The sequence below is a fragment of the Akebia trifoliata genome, chromosome 10, assembly GCF_017979445.1.
Source record: "Akebia trifoliata isolate Shusen 1 chromosome 10, ASM1797944v1, whole genome shotgun sequence".
Taxonomy (NCBI): Eukaryota; Viridiplantae; Streptophyta; class Magnoliopsida; order Ranunculales; family Lardizabalaceae; genus Akebia; species Akebia trifoliata.
Genome location: NC_141384.1, coordinates 213,840 through 230,876, shown reverse-complemented (window position 1 = coordinate 230,876; position 17,037 = coordinate 213,840). Strand labels below are relative to the sequence as shown.

At 35.6% G+C, this 17,037-nt stretch overlaps 2 protein-coding genes across 6 annotated transcripts; one reads left to right on the top strand and one right to left on the bottom strand.

The window, feature by feature from the left end:
• The first annotated feature begins 1,981 nt into the window (after positions 1-1,981).
• On the top strand, positions 1,982-5,923 carry LOC147392519 (uncharacterized). Its single transcript, XM_086454995.1, has 2 exons — positions 1,982-2,298; positions 5,403-5,923. Exons 1-2 carry the CDS (start codon positions 2,023-2,025, stop codon positions 5,601-5,603), a joined length of 477 nt encoding a protein of 158 aa, XP_086311121.1. The 5' UTR covers positions 1,982-2,022; the 3' UTR covers positions 5,604-5,923.
• Positions 5,924-7,031: 1,108 nt separating this feature from the next.
• On the bottom strand, positions 7,032-15,224 carry LOC147392518 (Tetratricopeptide repeat (TPR)-like superfamily protein). 5 transcript variants are annotated; one of them, XM_086454990.1, is made up of 5 exons: positions 15,040-15,224; positions 12,464-12,738; positions 11,352-12,263; positions 7,493-9,753; positions 7,032-7,368 (listed from the first exon to the last, which is right to left on the bottom strand). In XM_086454990.1, the coding sequence occupies exons 2-4, from the start codon at positions 12,566-12,568 to the stop codon at positions 8,851-8,853; spliced, it is 1,920 nt and encodes a 639-aa protein (XP_086311116.1). In that variant the 5' UTR covers positions 12,569-12,738; positions 15,040-15,224; the 3' UTR covers positions 7,032-7,368; positions 7,493-8,850. The 5 variants fall into 5 exon arrangements, with proteins under 5 accessions (XP_086311116.1, XP_086311117.1, XP_086311118.1 ...); XM_086454991.1 differs by having other exon boundaries at positions 12,464-12,659; XM_086454992.1 differs by having other exon boundaries at positions 12,464-12,634.
• Between the last annotated feature and the right edge of the window lie 1,813 nt (positions 15,225-17,037).

The window sequence follows — 17,037 nt, the reverse complement described above, 5'->3', positions numbered from 1 at the left end:
TTTATAGTATTGATTCCTTGATTTTGGTATAAAAAATCACATGTAATAAATAGTCTAATGCATATTAAATAGCATATGCACTCCTCCGTACATCAATGATTTTTTTTGTGAGAGACTTTTCCATCAATCCAACAAAGACACGTGTTTTCCATGCCAATGATTTGGCTCATTAGTATATTTTGATCTATACAACTTAATTAATGCATAATGTCTTCTTCAAGACTTTTATAAGTCCTCTTAATTTTATTTACCTAATTGTTTATCCATATAAATAATATTTGATCTAAAAAAACGATTTGTTGATATTGAAGAGTACGAAACTTTTTTGAAACACTGTTAACTTTGTTGATGTTATCAACAATGACGCTCCTTCCTACTTCCATTTCACCCTTCGACTTTCCCATCGATCTAAATTTAAGAGTATTGTTCTTAGTACATTAGAAGTTCAAGAACACTTTCGAGCTCACCATTTTTATGTATTGTCGAGTTCACTACTTTTTATTTTTTGTCAAACTACTCACTTTTTATTGTTGAGTTCAAAATTTATTATTGTTGAATTCAACAATTTTTAAAAAGTGTCGAAAATGATGAGTTCGACTCTAGTAAAACCCATCCGTTTTCTTTTTTCAACTAAAATACATGGAAAGATCAACTAAAAAATTAACATAGCGATTTTTGTAGATGATTTCAAACTAAAAGAACCATCCTTAATCGATTTCTATTCAAAGTAGAAAAAATTTAATCGTTTACATACGTCTTCAAAATGTTAAAAAAAAATGACTTCTTCTTCGTTCTTAAGTCCTTTTTGTTGAAATGGAGTCTCCGAAACTCGATTGGAATGTCAAAAATCCAACTTTTTAAGTTGAAAATGGTGAGTTTGAACGATTAGAGTAGTTTCAATATTTCAATCGTACAAAATGAGGGGAATAGGTTTAATGACTAATTAGAAAGATTATATTTATTAAATAGACTATTAAGAGAAGTCCTAAAAGTTAGAACTAATTAGAAAGAAATCCCTTTGTCATGGTCCGTCAAGTAATATTCCCTTCTTTATATGATGATGGTAGAAGAGGCGGAGTAACTAATAGGGGTGCATCTTGGATTAGTTCAAGCTGAGAATTGAACCGAATCAAGTATTTTGGATTGGGTTGATTCGATTTTAAAATTTTTTTGTTCGGTTCTCGATTCAAGGGTATGATAGAACCGAACCTATATATAAATATAATTGTATTATGTTTGATTTTTACTATAATTATAGTGTAAAGGTTGATAACAATTTCAATGTTTTCTCTCTTAAAGAATCTTATTTAAGTGATCCTTTCCTTTCTCTTTTTTACATTATTAATTAACAAACAATCTTATTGGAGTGGTTCTCTCCCCCCTCCTACATACACAAACTCACCGTAGATCCATTAGCTCATCAATCAAGGAGTAAAATGACTTACATTGTACATTAATTTAGAGGATTTGGGGATAAAGATCAAAGTCCCAATGCAAATAAGGAAAATCGAGAACCAAACCAAAGTCAATTTGGATTGGTTCAATTTTATGATGCGATTGATTCGATTCAAATTTCAAATTTGTAGAACTGATTATGTTTGATTTAATTCTAATTTTACCCTCAATCCGACCCTTGTCACCCCTAGTAACTAACCTCTTATAACACAATATTGCGCCCAAATTCCTTGGGTCGAGATAAATCCATATGGATAACTAACGAGGTGGCTTAAACGCAAGACCTCTCCCTTTTTGGTGGGAGGCCTCAATTATTTGGCCCCAATGGACATCTTGCCCAATTTACTAGATTTCGACACAAAATAAATATATAATCTGATTGATGAATTTTCAACATCTGGGATTAATTCTCGAGGCGGGCCCTCTAACAGATGGTAGTTGGATGCACAAGATGTTGGTACATCTGGAAAGCACCATAACGTAGCCCTCTGAATTTGGGATAAATATGGAGGAAATGAGAAGATTTGGGCTCTTCAAGGAGAAAGGAGGGCGCAGAGAGGGAGAGAGATGGCGGCGTTGTTATGTCTGTCGATACCTCTCTCTTCTTCTTCTTCTTCTTCTTCGACGCTATCGAACTCGACCTCTACAGAAGCATCGACATCTTCTTCTTCTTCAAACAATAATGTCCGCCTTCGTGCGCAGACAAGAAGTCGGTGCACTCTTAGTCTTACGCCATTGATGATACCTCGAATGAGGGTGAGATCTCACCGTAGCAGTCATGTGGTATGCATGGCTCCGGAAGAAGAGAAGATGACTCGTCGCTCACCACTCGATTTCCCCATCGTAAGTTCCATCTCTCTCTTTCTCTCTGTAATTTTCTTATTTACTTTTTATCAGATAGATAGATTTTTGGTGGATTAATTATCAAATCGATATATCTATGGAAGATGTTCTTTACTAGTAATTAATTGTTGAACAACTAATTAATTAATTTTTAATCACTGATATCTTTATCGATGGACATAGTTGGAGCTTAGGAGGAATTATTGTATATATGATATTCTTTTTTTGTGTTAATTAGTTTTAATGGTTTGGTTAGTAGTACAAGGATCTTCACCTAGGGTTTTGATTCACACAAGTCTTGAAATCATCAACATTGGTCAGATAAAACTCCAGAGAATATTCCAGCTAACCAAAAGTTGGAGTATCCTCCAAAGCAACCTCTCTATTGTATCCCACCCTGAAAAACCTTTAAAACTGACCCTTGTTAACTCTGACGCACACACACAATGTTTTATGTGGAAATACCCGACGATTCAGATGATGAACACACAAACAAGTATGCAAAAGAGAAAGAACAACACCAAATCATGCAAGAGACAAGATTTGTGTGGTTCAAAAAAATTGCCTACATCCACTGGCAGCGATGAAATTTTTTTAATAATAGTCACAAAAAACAATACAAAAATTTAGAGTTTTTCAGAGAACATATATATATAGCGTCGTAGGGCTTCCAATGCAATTTTTTTTTTTTTTTTGGATAGTTATAAGGTTAGTAGTTAGCAAATGAAGTTGAGTTCAAGGGGGTTTGAACCTAGCACGTGGGAACAACACTCCACACGTCTTACCACTAGGCTAAGTTGGCACTTCATCTTCCAATGCATTTTCTAGTACCAAAAATATCCCCAAACATTGTATGAACGCCAAAAACCCCATGAGGCATCGTGGGCCTGTGATCCCCGAACCTCATTCACTCTGCGATGAACCCGATTCCTGCATGCCTTCACATATGTAACTTGAGATTTGGGCCATAAATAACAAAAATGAACAAGAATAGTGTTCCAAAGAGAATGGACTGGTTAATGAAGGTAATCTATGGTTGTTATCTTTTTTGTTTGATTCTCGATATCTTCCATAAGGATTTTACCTAGACACCTCCCACATGACAACAAAAAAAATGATCTTGGATGGGGCTCTAGAGCCCCACCAAAGAAGAAGCTAGGTAAGGTTGCTGGTACTTGTTCAGGACCTTATAGAAGTATCTAATTTCAAAGTCAAATTCTTTTGTCATTTCATTTGATGACAATACATCTACGGATGTCGTGCTTTTCTAAGCAGATTAGTCAATGATTCTATTTCCCTTTTTTTTTAATAGGAAAATAGAGTAAAAGAAGAGGCCAAGGAGATCTACCAAATACAACAAGAAGGAGAAAAACTAACATAAACAAAAGAAAGGCACAAACTTCCACCTAAACTTGAAATCGTCAAAAAGAAACCCTTGGAAGTCATTGAATAGCTTGAACATAAAGAAACTTAAATCTGAAAATACTATTGATGACCTCAGTGATAGGATTCTCTTTCCCCTCAAGGAATTGATTATTCCTCCCCTTTTAGATACCTCAACAAATTGCAAATGGGGTCAAATTCCATAAAATCTTTTTTTTTTTTAAGAACTAAAATTAAGTATTTCCAACTTTGAAAAAGAGATAAAATTGATCTATTCTTTATCCAATTGATTTGAAATGGATAAATGAAATGAACCAAATAGTCTATGCAAAAGAAAAAAAGATTGGAAGATGATGTATATATCGATCGATAACTTTGCTTAAGGGATAAAAATCTACTCATAATATCTCAAGTAATGATTTTTTGTTATAAGTGTAAAATATCATTGCAAAGGAAAAAGAAGGGAAATACAAAGTAAGGAGACTGAGATAGCCCCCCAAATAAGAGCTAAGAAGAAACTACAAATCCGAATAAGGGCTAAGAAGAAACTACAAATCCGAAGAAAACAACCAAAAAGAAAAACACTAAGAAACACATAAAGAATCCCATCTAAACACAAAATCATCGAAAGAGAGCCTTGCAAAATCTTTGCACAACTTTGAGCAAAGGTAGAGCAACTTCAAAATATCCAGAAACACCACGTGAGACGAACAAGCCTTGCCCTGGAACACTCTGATATTTCTTTCTCTCCAAAGGCCCCAAGGAATAGCCGAAGGGAGGATAGCCCAAATGTAACGTATTCTGTGAGAGAAGATGTTAAAAGTTCACCCTTCTAATAATGAGATGAAGGTAAATGGAAAGACCCAATCCATACGAAACAACAAAAGAAATTTTGACCAAATACCCTAGGAAAAAGAACAATGGTCAACATTCTATCAAAGGCTACCAACCAACCAATCAACAAAACAAAGTGAAAAACTAAAGAATACCTTAAATGGGACTCTTGTCCCCACAAATAGCTAAAGCTATAAAATTGGAATGTGACACTGGCGCTAGGAATTGGTATTTGGTAGAACAATTGGACTGAAAAAGATCCATTAAGGCTCCTTTCCATGTCTGAAAATATTCATTCTAAAAAGAGATAAAAATGGTTGAAATCTACTCGATAAGGCGGGTTCAAATTCTGAATCAATGAAATTCCTCTTGAATTTGAAATCCCATGAGAGATTGCCTTGAGGCCTGACCTTTCTTGATCCCAAAGTGTGTCCATTAGGGATCAATCATCCCATTCTTTTGATTCTTAGATGTTCGAAATAAAAAAGAAATTATTTTGAACATCAGTTTGAGATGTCTCAAGATCCTCGGGTGAAGTTGAGCAACAGCTCAATCTTAGCTCCTGCTAAAATGTCCTACGGTGGTGTAAAGATGGATTTTTTGGATTAAATGAATTTTTATATATATTGTTTTTAACTCCTGCAGGATCAAGTTTGTTAATAATAGTGGATGCACTATAATTAAATGAATTAATGGATAAATTTTTATATATATTATTTTTTGCCCTCTTCCCCTTCTTGGGGCCCATTGGGATTTACATTTGGTATAGAATAACAGTGTAGTTGCAAACTTGCATGGAGGAATTAGATAATTCACTTTTAATGTTTTATTTTCTGAGATGATTACCATGACGTGAAAGATATATTTTATTTTTGGTTTGTTGGCAGGAATGGGAAAGGCCAAGGCCTGGTCGGAGACCTGATATATTCCCACAGTTTAGCCCAATGAAAACTCCATTGCCACCCCCATTACCAGCAGATCCTCCTGAAGAAGATGAGGAAGAGGAAGAGGAAGAAAAGAAAGAGGAAGAAGAAGAGAATCCTGAAAAAGAAGATCCTGATAAACCAGAAAAGCAGTCCCCAATGTAGTATTAGGTCAGGTGCAGTGGTGGCCTTCGACCTCCATAACCATCAGTCGATAGAGTAGTATTTCTTATATGATGATAATGCTGAACACAGCTCTTGCCATTGGCTATAGTATTTGTGAACTTAAAAGATTTTCAGGGATCTAGAAACCCTTTGGCATGTTTTTTTTTTTTTGTTGCTGTTGTTGTTTTTCGTTGTCTTGTCTTGGGAGAGGAGTCTTGTAGTTTAATGTTCTTGGTAGATTTCAGTGAGTAATATCCTACTCAGCCAGCCAATTCTGAAAGCATTAGTATGATCTTAGAATGCTATTTTACTTTGCTTTACTATTCTGTCTTGTCTTTTGGTTTAGCACAATATGGGACCCAAGAAAATTGTGTTCACTCGTGTGAAATTGAGCTTTTGGATATGCGATGGTTTACCAATAGAACCCAATTGCCCGCTTAAATTTTTTGAAGGGAAAACCAATTGCATTTCGTTCTAATTACATGTTTCTAGCAATAACTGACATCAAACTTCTCAATTTCAACAGTGAGACAGGAGATTACCTGATCCCGTTACACCAAAGACCGAACATGTCTCACGTGCTCATTTCTTTATCACTAGAAACCCCAGGAAACAATCTTATGTAGAATTAAGTGTAAGAAAAAAAATTAGAAATAGTATATGAAAATATAATTCAATTTATAGTTTTTACTACCACTATTGAGTGAGCATTTTCTACAATGCGTATTGGAAAAATCAGACTGCATAATCAAATTGGAGATAAATGGATAAATGATTGTTTAATTATATACATTAAAAAACATATATTTTTTGTGTGTTAATATTGACATATCTGATGATCATGCAATACTTTCAAAACAAGAAAATCCATTTGAGGATAATTTTCCCTAAAGAGAACCAAACATTTTACACTATATGGGTTAGAAGTTTTTCAGAATGGGGTGAGTGCTTTGTGAAGATGATCTCTATGGTGAGAAGGTCATCCTCACAAAATATCAGTCCAATCTGAAACTTCTTAACGTACTTTATAAATTGAAGAATTGTGAACTACCAATTATTTGTAAACCACTTTTGATGGAGTTAGATGTTTCGGAATTAACTATGTTCTTTTTGTGTGGATGATCTCCTCATTATGGAGACCATCCTCACAAAAAATCAGCCCATTCCAAAACTTCGGACCCTATGAATTGAAAAAAGTTTGGCTCTTCTCAGGGCCTCCGAATGCTTCCTTATATATAATCGATTGACAATGGTGTATCCACTCTACAAGAAAATATTGGCTCAGTTCCTGTTGTTAGAGTTAGACCCTTGACCCCACCACCACCATAAAAATAAAAATAAAAAAAAGATAAGAAATCTCAAAATCAGAAACAAGAAGAAAGTAAGAGCAAAGACATAAAATTAAATGGATGGATGGAAGGATCTCTCTGTCTATCATAATTCATAAACATCTTTGCATATATTTTCTTTTTTGATGGGTAATTTAATTTAAACTGGACGTGAAAAAGCTACAACCTCAAAGTTGCTTTGCAATGATGTATGAAATGAAACCAAGGGATGAAATTAATTAAGCCCAACATCTTAGCATGTTGATGAGGAAATGGAAGAGATAGTTTTCTGGATAGAGTAGCTCATGTCTAATGAATCGGTTCAAGTTGATGTCATGAGGGAGAAGATCACTGTAATACAGTATGGTTGTCACCGACGCTGCTGTTACATTCACCAGCGGCATTACCAGCCTCAGTACCGTCCCCAACATCAAAGACTGCAAACACCAATCATTCACAAATATTTAACATATGTCAAAACGTACAACATATATAACTCCTATATATGAATGTGTGTGTGTGTGTGTGTGTGTGAGAGAGAGAGAGAAAGAGAGGACGTACCATGGTTTTGAAGAGTGAGAGAGAGAGAGTAGAAGATGAGTGAAGAGAGGGAAAGGGGGGCAGTGAGTCATGGTGTTGGGTTCATCATATCCAACTGCCAATCCTCACCTCATCTTCAGACCTAACCATCTTCCTCTACTTTTCTATTCATCCATGCACAACGACCAAACAACACTATAAAAGGTCCACTCTACAAAAACAAACAGAAAATCCATTGTTTTAGAACTCGGCCGAGTCAAGTATTTCAAGCTCACTCAAATCTAAAACTCGTTCTCTCTATTACTTGGGCAGGGTCAACTCCGAAATAACCTGAATCGGTTTAAAAATTAACCGAGTTAAAAGGGTAAAATAAATATTATGCTTATTTTGAAATATATTTTTAATCTTTGGTTTGACTCAAATCCAGTTGAGTTTTCCACTTTTAAAACCATGCCCAATGAACATTAGAAATCGATGGAATTCCACTGGTATATGGACTGTAGTGGCTTTCATCCACTGGTGAAGCTCTCCCCCTGAGAATGTAACCAAAGGTGGATTGGGCTGGATATAGTTGTTCATTCCAAGGCATTGAGCTTCATTGCACCCAAACAAAAATGCAAAAATCTATGGTTATCTCTGCAGTACCAGTGTCAAGCACAGTGTCGTTGGAAGTCAGTTTATAACGACTCAACCAAAAAAAGAAAAGGTTACTTAAAACAAGTTGGCTTTGCAAAATATCTGGAAGTAGGAGGTACTTATGCTCCTTCTAGTAAAACCTCGACTCTCCTTAGACTACTGTTGACACAATACACATAAGATTGGATGGAGAGGAAGCAACAACTCCTAGTTCAGCAAAAAACCTCCTGTTGTGGCTGAAATTAGTAGTACATTGATATTTCACACTGCACCCACCCATTCCCAGGGGTATTACTTCTTAGTAACCTTTGGTATTAATCGGGCACGTCATTCTGTGCGTTAGAAAAAAAGATAAGAGTGACAGGAAAGAGAGAGATATAGAGGTAGGGCCAATTTACATATGATGAAGTGTTTTCATTAGTTTCATGAAGAAATTGAGAGTTTCTGGGTCTGCAATCATAATATCAACAATGGTCTCTATACATGCCGTATATAAGCAAATTAATTACTGAGTAAATTACAAATTGATGATTTGCACAATTATCAAGCATATATAGGAAGGAGATTTGTGAAGATTCTTGATATGGAGGTGTTCCTTTTACCAGAAATCAGATAAAATGTCATAACACCAAGAACATCTTGTAGAATCCAAGATGAAGGGCCTGCATTGCATTGCAACTCTTTGAAACAAACTATGAGCCCAAGTGTACAACACCCATTGCCAAACTGTAAGTCAGATGACCTCAATTCAGGAAAACCAACCTACATGAATTTACAAGATGCCCCCCATACATTCCCAGCTGCAGAGGGGACTGCTTCTGGCATATTATCGGATATTTCGACCCAAACCTACATGTGTGTGTAGGGAACATGGATTTATTAGCAATCCAAATGCTCTCTGATGAGATCTCGGCATCTCTCAACATCATCTTGCTTCTTTTTGAGCCATTGGACCATCCATGTTGATCGCTTATGGTTGAACTTGATATCTGCAACAAATTGGAATAAGAGGCAATTGGATTTTGTTTCTGATAAATCTCACTCAACCTTTCCTTTGGTATCTCATCCTCATTTGTTTCTGATGGATGAATCAATTCTGAATCTTTTACAGTACTCGAGATTCTATTTGCCTCACTCGTCAAACCAACGGCATGCCAGGCCTCCGCAACAAGCTGGAAGGTACTCATATCAGGAAGAACACCAACATCTTCCATCCTTTGGAGCATTTCTTCTGCTTTCCAAGGTTGCTTTGCTTCTCCATATCCCCATATCAGAGTGTTGAATGTTTTCAAATTGGGAAACACACGGAATTCACGCATCTTCTCATAAGCCCTCATGGCATATTCCATTTTGGTTGCACTACACCAACCACTGATGATGGTTGTGAAGATTACAACATTCGGCCGAACACCCATTTCTCCCATCGTTGTCAGAAGGGCCTCAGCTTTCTCAGGTTCTCCTGCACGCACATATCCTTTCGCAAGTATGCTGTATGCATGGGTATCAGGTACTATGCCAGCCTCCACCATATCATCAAAGATCTCGCGGCATCTGTCCATGAGTCCCTCTGTGCTCCATGCATTCATGATGGTGCTGAATGTTATAACATCTGGTTTAACTTTGAATTCTTCCATCAATGCCAGAACCTGTCATGTTCATTTGCAGGACAAATCAACATTTAAGAAGACTCTAACCTCAAAGCAAGGCTTAAGTCAAAAGCCACATATACCCAATGAAGTACATGAGGCACATGTTGACACACATCTCAAATTAGAAACTGCACCCATATATATATATATTTTTTAAATAGTATTCTACTAGTCTTATATCTCTCAATAATTATAAAAAATGGTGGGAGAATGAGGCTGAAATCCATCCATAACTTGTACAAAGTGATAGAGTAGAGATTAAACCCACTGTAATTAGAAACTCACTTGTGTCACCATCAGTTGTTTCACACTAGTTAGAACTCCAATGTACATCACTATACTTTTTTTTATAGGTTTAAGTGTGAAGGTGGGTCTTCGTTCCAGGTTTGTGGTACTAACACAAACAGGCTTTACAGCCTCATCAAGGTAGGACCTTCAAAATCATTATACTCCTAAGTGACCTTTTTTTGTGTGTGCGCGTTCTACCCGTCAGATTAACTCTCTAGGGACCCTATCATATGCTTTTCTTAGGACAATAATGACCTACATAAAATTTCTTCCTCTTTCCTCAAAACTTCTCAATTAATTTCCAAAGTAATAAGATAGCCCTGATGGTTGACTTCACTGGCTTTAATCAAGGTCAATTCTCTGCTACTGTTGTTTCGTGTTTCAATCTTTGTTCTATCACTCTATCCCAGAGTTCCATACTAGGGATCCTTACTTTTTCCCACCTTAGTACTATTTTGTAATTTTCCCTTTTCCTGGACTTAGACCCATAGCTCAGTTGGTTTGACTCATCGCAAAGTAACTTTGAGGTTGTGGGTTCAGTCCAGCTTACCCATCAGAAAATTTTTCCCCCTTTTCCTTTCAAGTAAAATACTCTTATAAGTGGGTGCCAAAGACAACCACCTTTGGAAAGGCAGACATGCTGGCACACCCACAATATATTATGACAATATTGAACAACAAAATTATATGTCTATCGGTTCATTCAACTATAACACAAGTAAATGTAACGACAACACCATCCCAACCCTAACTGCTTGATAATAACTAAATCCATACCTAATCACACTAAAACCCAAAACGGATATCAAACGAACACTTAATGAAATATATCAATCATTTTGCAGTCCTAAAAAAAAAACGTTTCAGTTTAAGATCATTACCTATACGGTTGGTTTCAACTTTGTCGCTAGATCAAACCTTGCAACAAATGACTAAACAAAAAAACAAGAAATATTTTTCCAAACATCTACCCCTCTTATTCAAAGGAAAAAATCCTACTACCTTAAAACCCAAAAATCTATGTCGGTGTCCTCGAGCTTGGTTGCTCTTTTCTTGTTTGGCTAATAAATCTTACTTACACTTACTCAAAAAAACAAAAAGCACCTTTCTTGCATTGGAACAAAACCAAAATTAATAACTCAAAACCTAGAGATTCTGAATTCCAACCACATTTCAGTACAAAATAAATGGAGCTTTAGTCCTATTCACTTGATTCTTCAGCTTTCTAGAATAATCATATGATGCAATTGAAAATAAAATAAAATAAGGAAAACGCTTTTACATAACAATCACAGGTCAAAACTCACCTCGTCAACACCGTCCATGTCTGCAACGTCTAGAAATCCTTTGATCAGAGAGTTAAAAATAATAAGGTTTGGATGCACTCCAAGATCCTTCATCCTGTACACGAATCTCAAGGCATCATTTGTATTACCTTCTTTGCAATACCCGCTAATTATGATACCACATGTACGCTCATTGGGCCGCACATTTCTATTCTGCATCTCCAGTATCATCCTCTCGGCCTTACTAGTATCCCCATTCTGAGCGTAAGCTTTTGCTAGCGTGTTGTAAGTGACAGTGTCAGGCTGCAAACCATATTCAGCCATTTTATATAACACATTCCATGCTTCAGTGATATTCTTCTTATTACACCAGGCTTTGACAAGAATGTTAAACGTCCTGTGATTGGGTTTTGTGTTTTCCTCCTGCAACATTAACTCAAGCAATTTTTGAGATTCTTCAGGCTTACCAGCAATCCCATAACCTTTAATTAAGGTGTTGAAAGTGCTGATTGTGGGCTTACATCCACTTTCCTTCATCTTCCACAGGGTTTTCAAGGCTTCCTCTACATTTCCAGACTCGGAAAAACCATTGATAACAGCATTGAAGAATATTGAGTCCGGCTTCATCCCATTCTCTTCTACCCGAGTTATGAGTGAAGGGATAGAGTTGAAGCGCTTTTGGATGGTCATGGAAGCTAAGAGTGTTGTATAAGTTATCAGGGATGGCTTGTGTCCCTCTTCAATTAAATTGTCAAAAATGGACTGGACTTCGAGGGACTTTCCACGTTCTATCAAAGAGTTCATCAGTTTTGTTCTCGAGCGAACTGTGTGGCAGCTATCAGTGCTCGAACAAACAAGACAGTCAGATCGAATTTGTGACTCTGAGGAACTTGAAATAGGACTCAGTGGGTTCTTCACATCTGGACACTGACCCTGTGAAGATGAATCACCAACTTGAGAGATGAACAAAAACGTTATCTAGATTTCCATAAAACAGCTATAACAGATGTTCAAAACCCAAATATGATGCAAAATTGGTCTTTCTAATCATGGGCACTTTCTATATATTAACAGATAAGCAGAAAGCCCAGATAATAAATCAAATAAGCAGATTGGGATGTAAGAAACAATACCTTGCTAGCTGATGCTTGTACCGGTTCTTCCTTTCTCGTAATCATTCCTTCTTGATCCTTAGCCACAGTACTGGAATGGGCCTTTTCTTTGGCAAACTCTGCCATGTCTTCCCCTTCCCAAGCTCAGCGTCTTTGCCAAACTTACAAACTTGACTAGACGCCAACTTTGCACTAAACAACCATGAAAATGTTCAGCCTGGATCGGAGAACTTAGACTTTCAGCTCAGTTACTTTTTCATAATTGATAACCAAAGCTGTCATGCTCCTAGGAATTCCTAGGAAGAACACACTGAAAACATTGGAAAAGGTAGTAGATTGTTTTGATATAAATCTAAAGGTCGCATTACAGTGTTTTCAGAGTAGGTTGCTCCAACTCACAAGTACCTTAAAGCTGAATCATTAAATCTTTAAAATAAAGGAACTTCAGGAGAGCTGCACGACTCAGATTTATATTCTCTACCTCTAGTTTCATGGGTGTCATGTGATACCTAGCAATTACAAAACTCATCCAAGTTGTATACAGTAAATATATAAACAACTATGTTGGAACAAAGTCATTTTGGTTGTGATGTTGGATCTGAAGCACATAGAAATCAAGTCTTTCATCCTCTCATCAAATATTTCACAACTAATCAGCCGTTTCTATCATAATGGGGGCACCCCATATCAAGGTTTAAATCTCATTCCGAGGAAATGTTTTGCTCAGGAGAAAAACTGCAATAGTTTCGACCAAAACATTCTGTGCTTCTTTCTGGTTTCGACCAAAACTGGAATGTAAAAAATAATAATAATTCCAAAATGGCACGAAATTTTGAACCATGCCCCATACCATTACATGAGTATCTCTTGCACTTCTATCAAACTACATATAAATGATAAAAGGATCAGCCGAGTTTGGACCAAGTTATGTCTTTTTTTCTGCTGGATGCTTAACAAATTAAACAAGTCTGCCTCAAAATGATTACAGTGACAGGTGGTTACTCTTATCAATTTTGATTTTGAAGAATAAAATGGTTAAAGTAAAATTGAAGAAAATTAAATGAAAATGAAAAATACTAAAATTTGATGAACTGTATCAAAATCTGCAAACCTTACTAACAAGGAACTAACTCTTCATTAAGATATGAGTCAAAAAAAAAAAGCATCAGCCATGAAGAACTAAACAAAGCATAGTACAATAGAATGAAATGCATAATTGAACTACTCCCGAACTAGTTTAACTTTATAAACCAAAAAAAAGTAGATTTTGTGCAAGCGAAACAGATTTAACTAAACACATCAATTTGTAACCAAAAAAGAACAAAAAAACATATATCTTCAATTCTAGAGTTCTAGATTTCATCAGCAGTGAAAAAGTTTGAGGAATATGGAAGTGAGGCAAAGGAGAATGCAGGCAAAGACCATGCTCTGCTCCATAACCCCTTCTTGAACATGTAAATGCAACAAAAAGCCTTAGACTAGTTACAAAGCTGACCATTCTACAGTTCTTTAACTGACTGACATAAATAAAAAGTAATATAGTAGAAGTGGATAGGCTACTTCATGGCTGTTAATGGATGAGAAATGAAATAAAAAGAAAAATCCCCATAAAATAGGGGCTGCACATAGAAATCCATTTCCAGATAGTTACAAGATGTTCATCTATACACCGTACTGAAAATAATTAACTACATATCATCCACTATTTGACATATGGTGAATAAAAAAGAAATCCAAACAATATCAAAATCACAAGATACAATGTATAACACTTATAAAAATAAATGATTACAAGAAACCAAATAAAAACAGAGCTAAATGTTTTTCAAAAGTTGGAAGATGTAAATGCCATAACATAGACATGAAAGTGATTTTTTAAGTATGTGTATCGAAACAACTATGTTTTTTTGGCATTGCAGTTATCAACCCTTTTCTCAGAAAAGAAATCCAAGAAAAACAATGAATCACCCCTCACCATCCCCATCCCCATCCCCCCAAAATCCCAACCTCCCATTGTCATCAACCTCAGAATAAGATTTCAAGGCCTACAAACCATCAAGAGATCCATTAATCATGAGAAACCACTCAAAAACCCCAAAGTGCATGTGGGGGTATTTGATGATGAATCAGATTCATAAAGTACCTTTCTTTGAAAGTAGGAATTTTTTTTATAGATGGGTATAAAATTTAAAAAGGTTTAAATATTCCAAAAAGGAGCAGCACACAGTATACCTGCCAATAATAATACCACATTCACTTCAAATCAAATGGTACATGGATACAAACCAACCAATACCCAATCTGAGAACTGGCTTTAACACAATCACAAAATATTAACCAAGATTCATAAACCTTCAAAAACAGGCAGAAAATGGATTTTTGGTCTTGAAATTAAACAACATTTCTTGATTTGAAAGAAAGAAAGAAAAAAAAAAATAATAACCTCAAAATCATAAGTTAGATGAGTACCAAACAACATGGAGAGAAACCCAAGAATCAAAACTCCAACAACACGTTGATTAGAGGAAGAAGGAAATTCAAGCTTGAAATAAAATTGGGTTTTTTGAAGGAAGAGAGAGGGAAGTTGTGTATTGTACCTCTTGGTCTTGGGAGGGTTCTTGTTCTTCAGTGAAGACACGGGTGAGAGATGGGCTTCATTTGCAAATTGCAATTGCATGTAGTAGTTTCTACGGAAATCTTATCCACACGTATTATCAAGAAAGAAAATAAGAAAAAGTGAGGCTACAAAAAGCAAACTAATAGTTAGTGGGTGCTCGTTTTTCTGCCTTTTTTTAATTTGTTAATTAATTAATATATTTTCAGAGAGAGAGAGAGACACACACACACACACACACACACACACAGAGTTGTGATCTCTACTACTCCACGAGCTGCGTAGCTATGCTTACCAAAATCCACATCTCAATTTTTATTTTTTTTTGCATTGGCTACTTTGTGTCTGTGGAACCCACAGACCCATGAATTTAGCTCACATTTTAGTAAATATTGGACTCGAAAAATTTACTCGGTTCGAAAAACATCTACGGTTCTATGCACATGCCAAGTCCGTTAATCGCGTATACATGCCGAGTATGGTTTAGTGAGTCTCGTTATCATTACTAAATTTACAGACCAAAATGGAATTATTACAGTTAGGTCTAGTAATTAGGGGTCGTTTATGATCCAAGGACCAATGGGTAAAAAATGGGTTTGTGTGGCAGGTGTTGAACAATTTACTCTGCACAGGTGAGGTGTGGTCTTACAGGACTAGAAGACTCATAAACCCTTTCTTCCATTCAAAAATCATCCTCGTGAAAGGGTTTCTTTCTAAATAGTTCATAAGTATTGCGTTGTTGTTTAACAGGACATTTAGTAAAAAAATTTCTTTCTAAATGATTTCTCATGCTGTCGAATTTAATTCAAAAAATTTACTATCGAACTTAACCTTTTTTTTTTTTTTTGTGTCGAGTTCAAAATTTTTACTATTGAACTCACCCCTATTTACTGTTGAGTTCACCACTTATTAAATAAAAAAGTGGTGAACTCGACACTAGTAAAACCCACCCATTTTCAATTTTCAAATTTTTTCAACTAAAAACTTGAGATGACAACTTGTTTAGATAATTTCAACCCAAAAGAATCATTCTTGACCGATTTTCATCCAAAAATTAATAATAATAATAATACCACCTAATTTTTTGCATACATATTCAAAATATTTGAAAAAATCATTGAAATGGCTTCTTCATCTTTCTTATATCTTTTCCAGTGGAATGAAATCTCTGAAACTCGATTGAGATGTCAAAACTCTAATTTTTAGATGAAAACAATGAATTCTAACGATTAGGACATTCAATCATGAGAAATGTGGAAGATGAGGTCCAAGGATCATTTAGAAAGAAAAAGTTTACTACATGTCTTGTTAAACAACCGTTGAAAACTAAGGGACTATTAAAAAAAATGCCCTTCCACGAGGGTCCTTCAAGTAATTTTCCCTATTTAAAACAATAGATCTGAGAACAATTTTTTTTTTCTTCAATGATGATGGGTTATATTTACAGTTCTCCAAGTCCGCAATAAAAAGTGATCAAATCCATTAGGGTAAAAATTATTTTCCATTTAAAATGAGTTCAAATAATGAAAATTACAAATTTCCGCACTTAGTCCAATATTTCAGTGAATAGACTTTAAAACACGTGTCACAAGACAAACAGTAGGGTGTATACGATTGCCATGAAAATATGTTACAGATTCCATGAACCAAGAGAGAAAATTATCTGCCTTGTAAATCATTTGGCAACTATTTCATGGTCTCTAGGAAACAAAACTGATTATTTTTGGGTTGAACCAACGGTCATTAATTTGAAGGTATCAACTTAGATAAGTTGGTGAATGAATTTTCAAAGAAATATTATATTTATGTCTGTTCATACCATCATAATGAGTCTTAGTATATATGTATATATATATTTGATATTGCTTGCTTCTATTATCAATAACCTCGTTGTTTTTAAATCTGACTAATGCATTGGTGGGAAATAATTAGTTGATGAAAGCGGTTTTGAACCTAGGTCTTGCCATTAACACTTGTAAAC

What these genes read in the sequence shown, in the direction of transcription:
- LOC147392519 (XM_086454995.1), top strand. Translation starts at nt 2,023, where the DNA reads ATGGCGGCGTTGTTATGTCTGTCGATACCTCTCTCTTCTTCTTCTTCT. An exon ending in CACCACTCGATTTCCCCATC is followed by an intron (nt 2,299 to 5,402) that starts GTAAGTTCCATC and finishes GTTTGTTGGCAG; the next exon opens with GAATGGGAAAGGCCAAGGCC.
- LOC147392518 (XM_086454990.1), bottom strand. Translation starts at nt 12,568, where the DNA reads ATGGCAGAGTTTGCCAAAGAAAAGGCCCATTCCAGTACTGTGGCTAAG. An exon ending in TACAAGCATCAGCTAGCAAG is followed by an intron (nt 12,264 to 12,463) that starts GTATTGTTTCTT and finishes TCATCTTCACAG; the next exon opens with GGTCAGTGTCCAGATGTGAA. An exon ending in ACATGGACGGTGTTGACGAG is followed by an intron (nt 9,754 to 11,351) that starts GTGAGTTTTGAC and finishes TGAACATGACAG; the next exon opens with GTTCTGGCATTGATGGAAGA.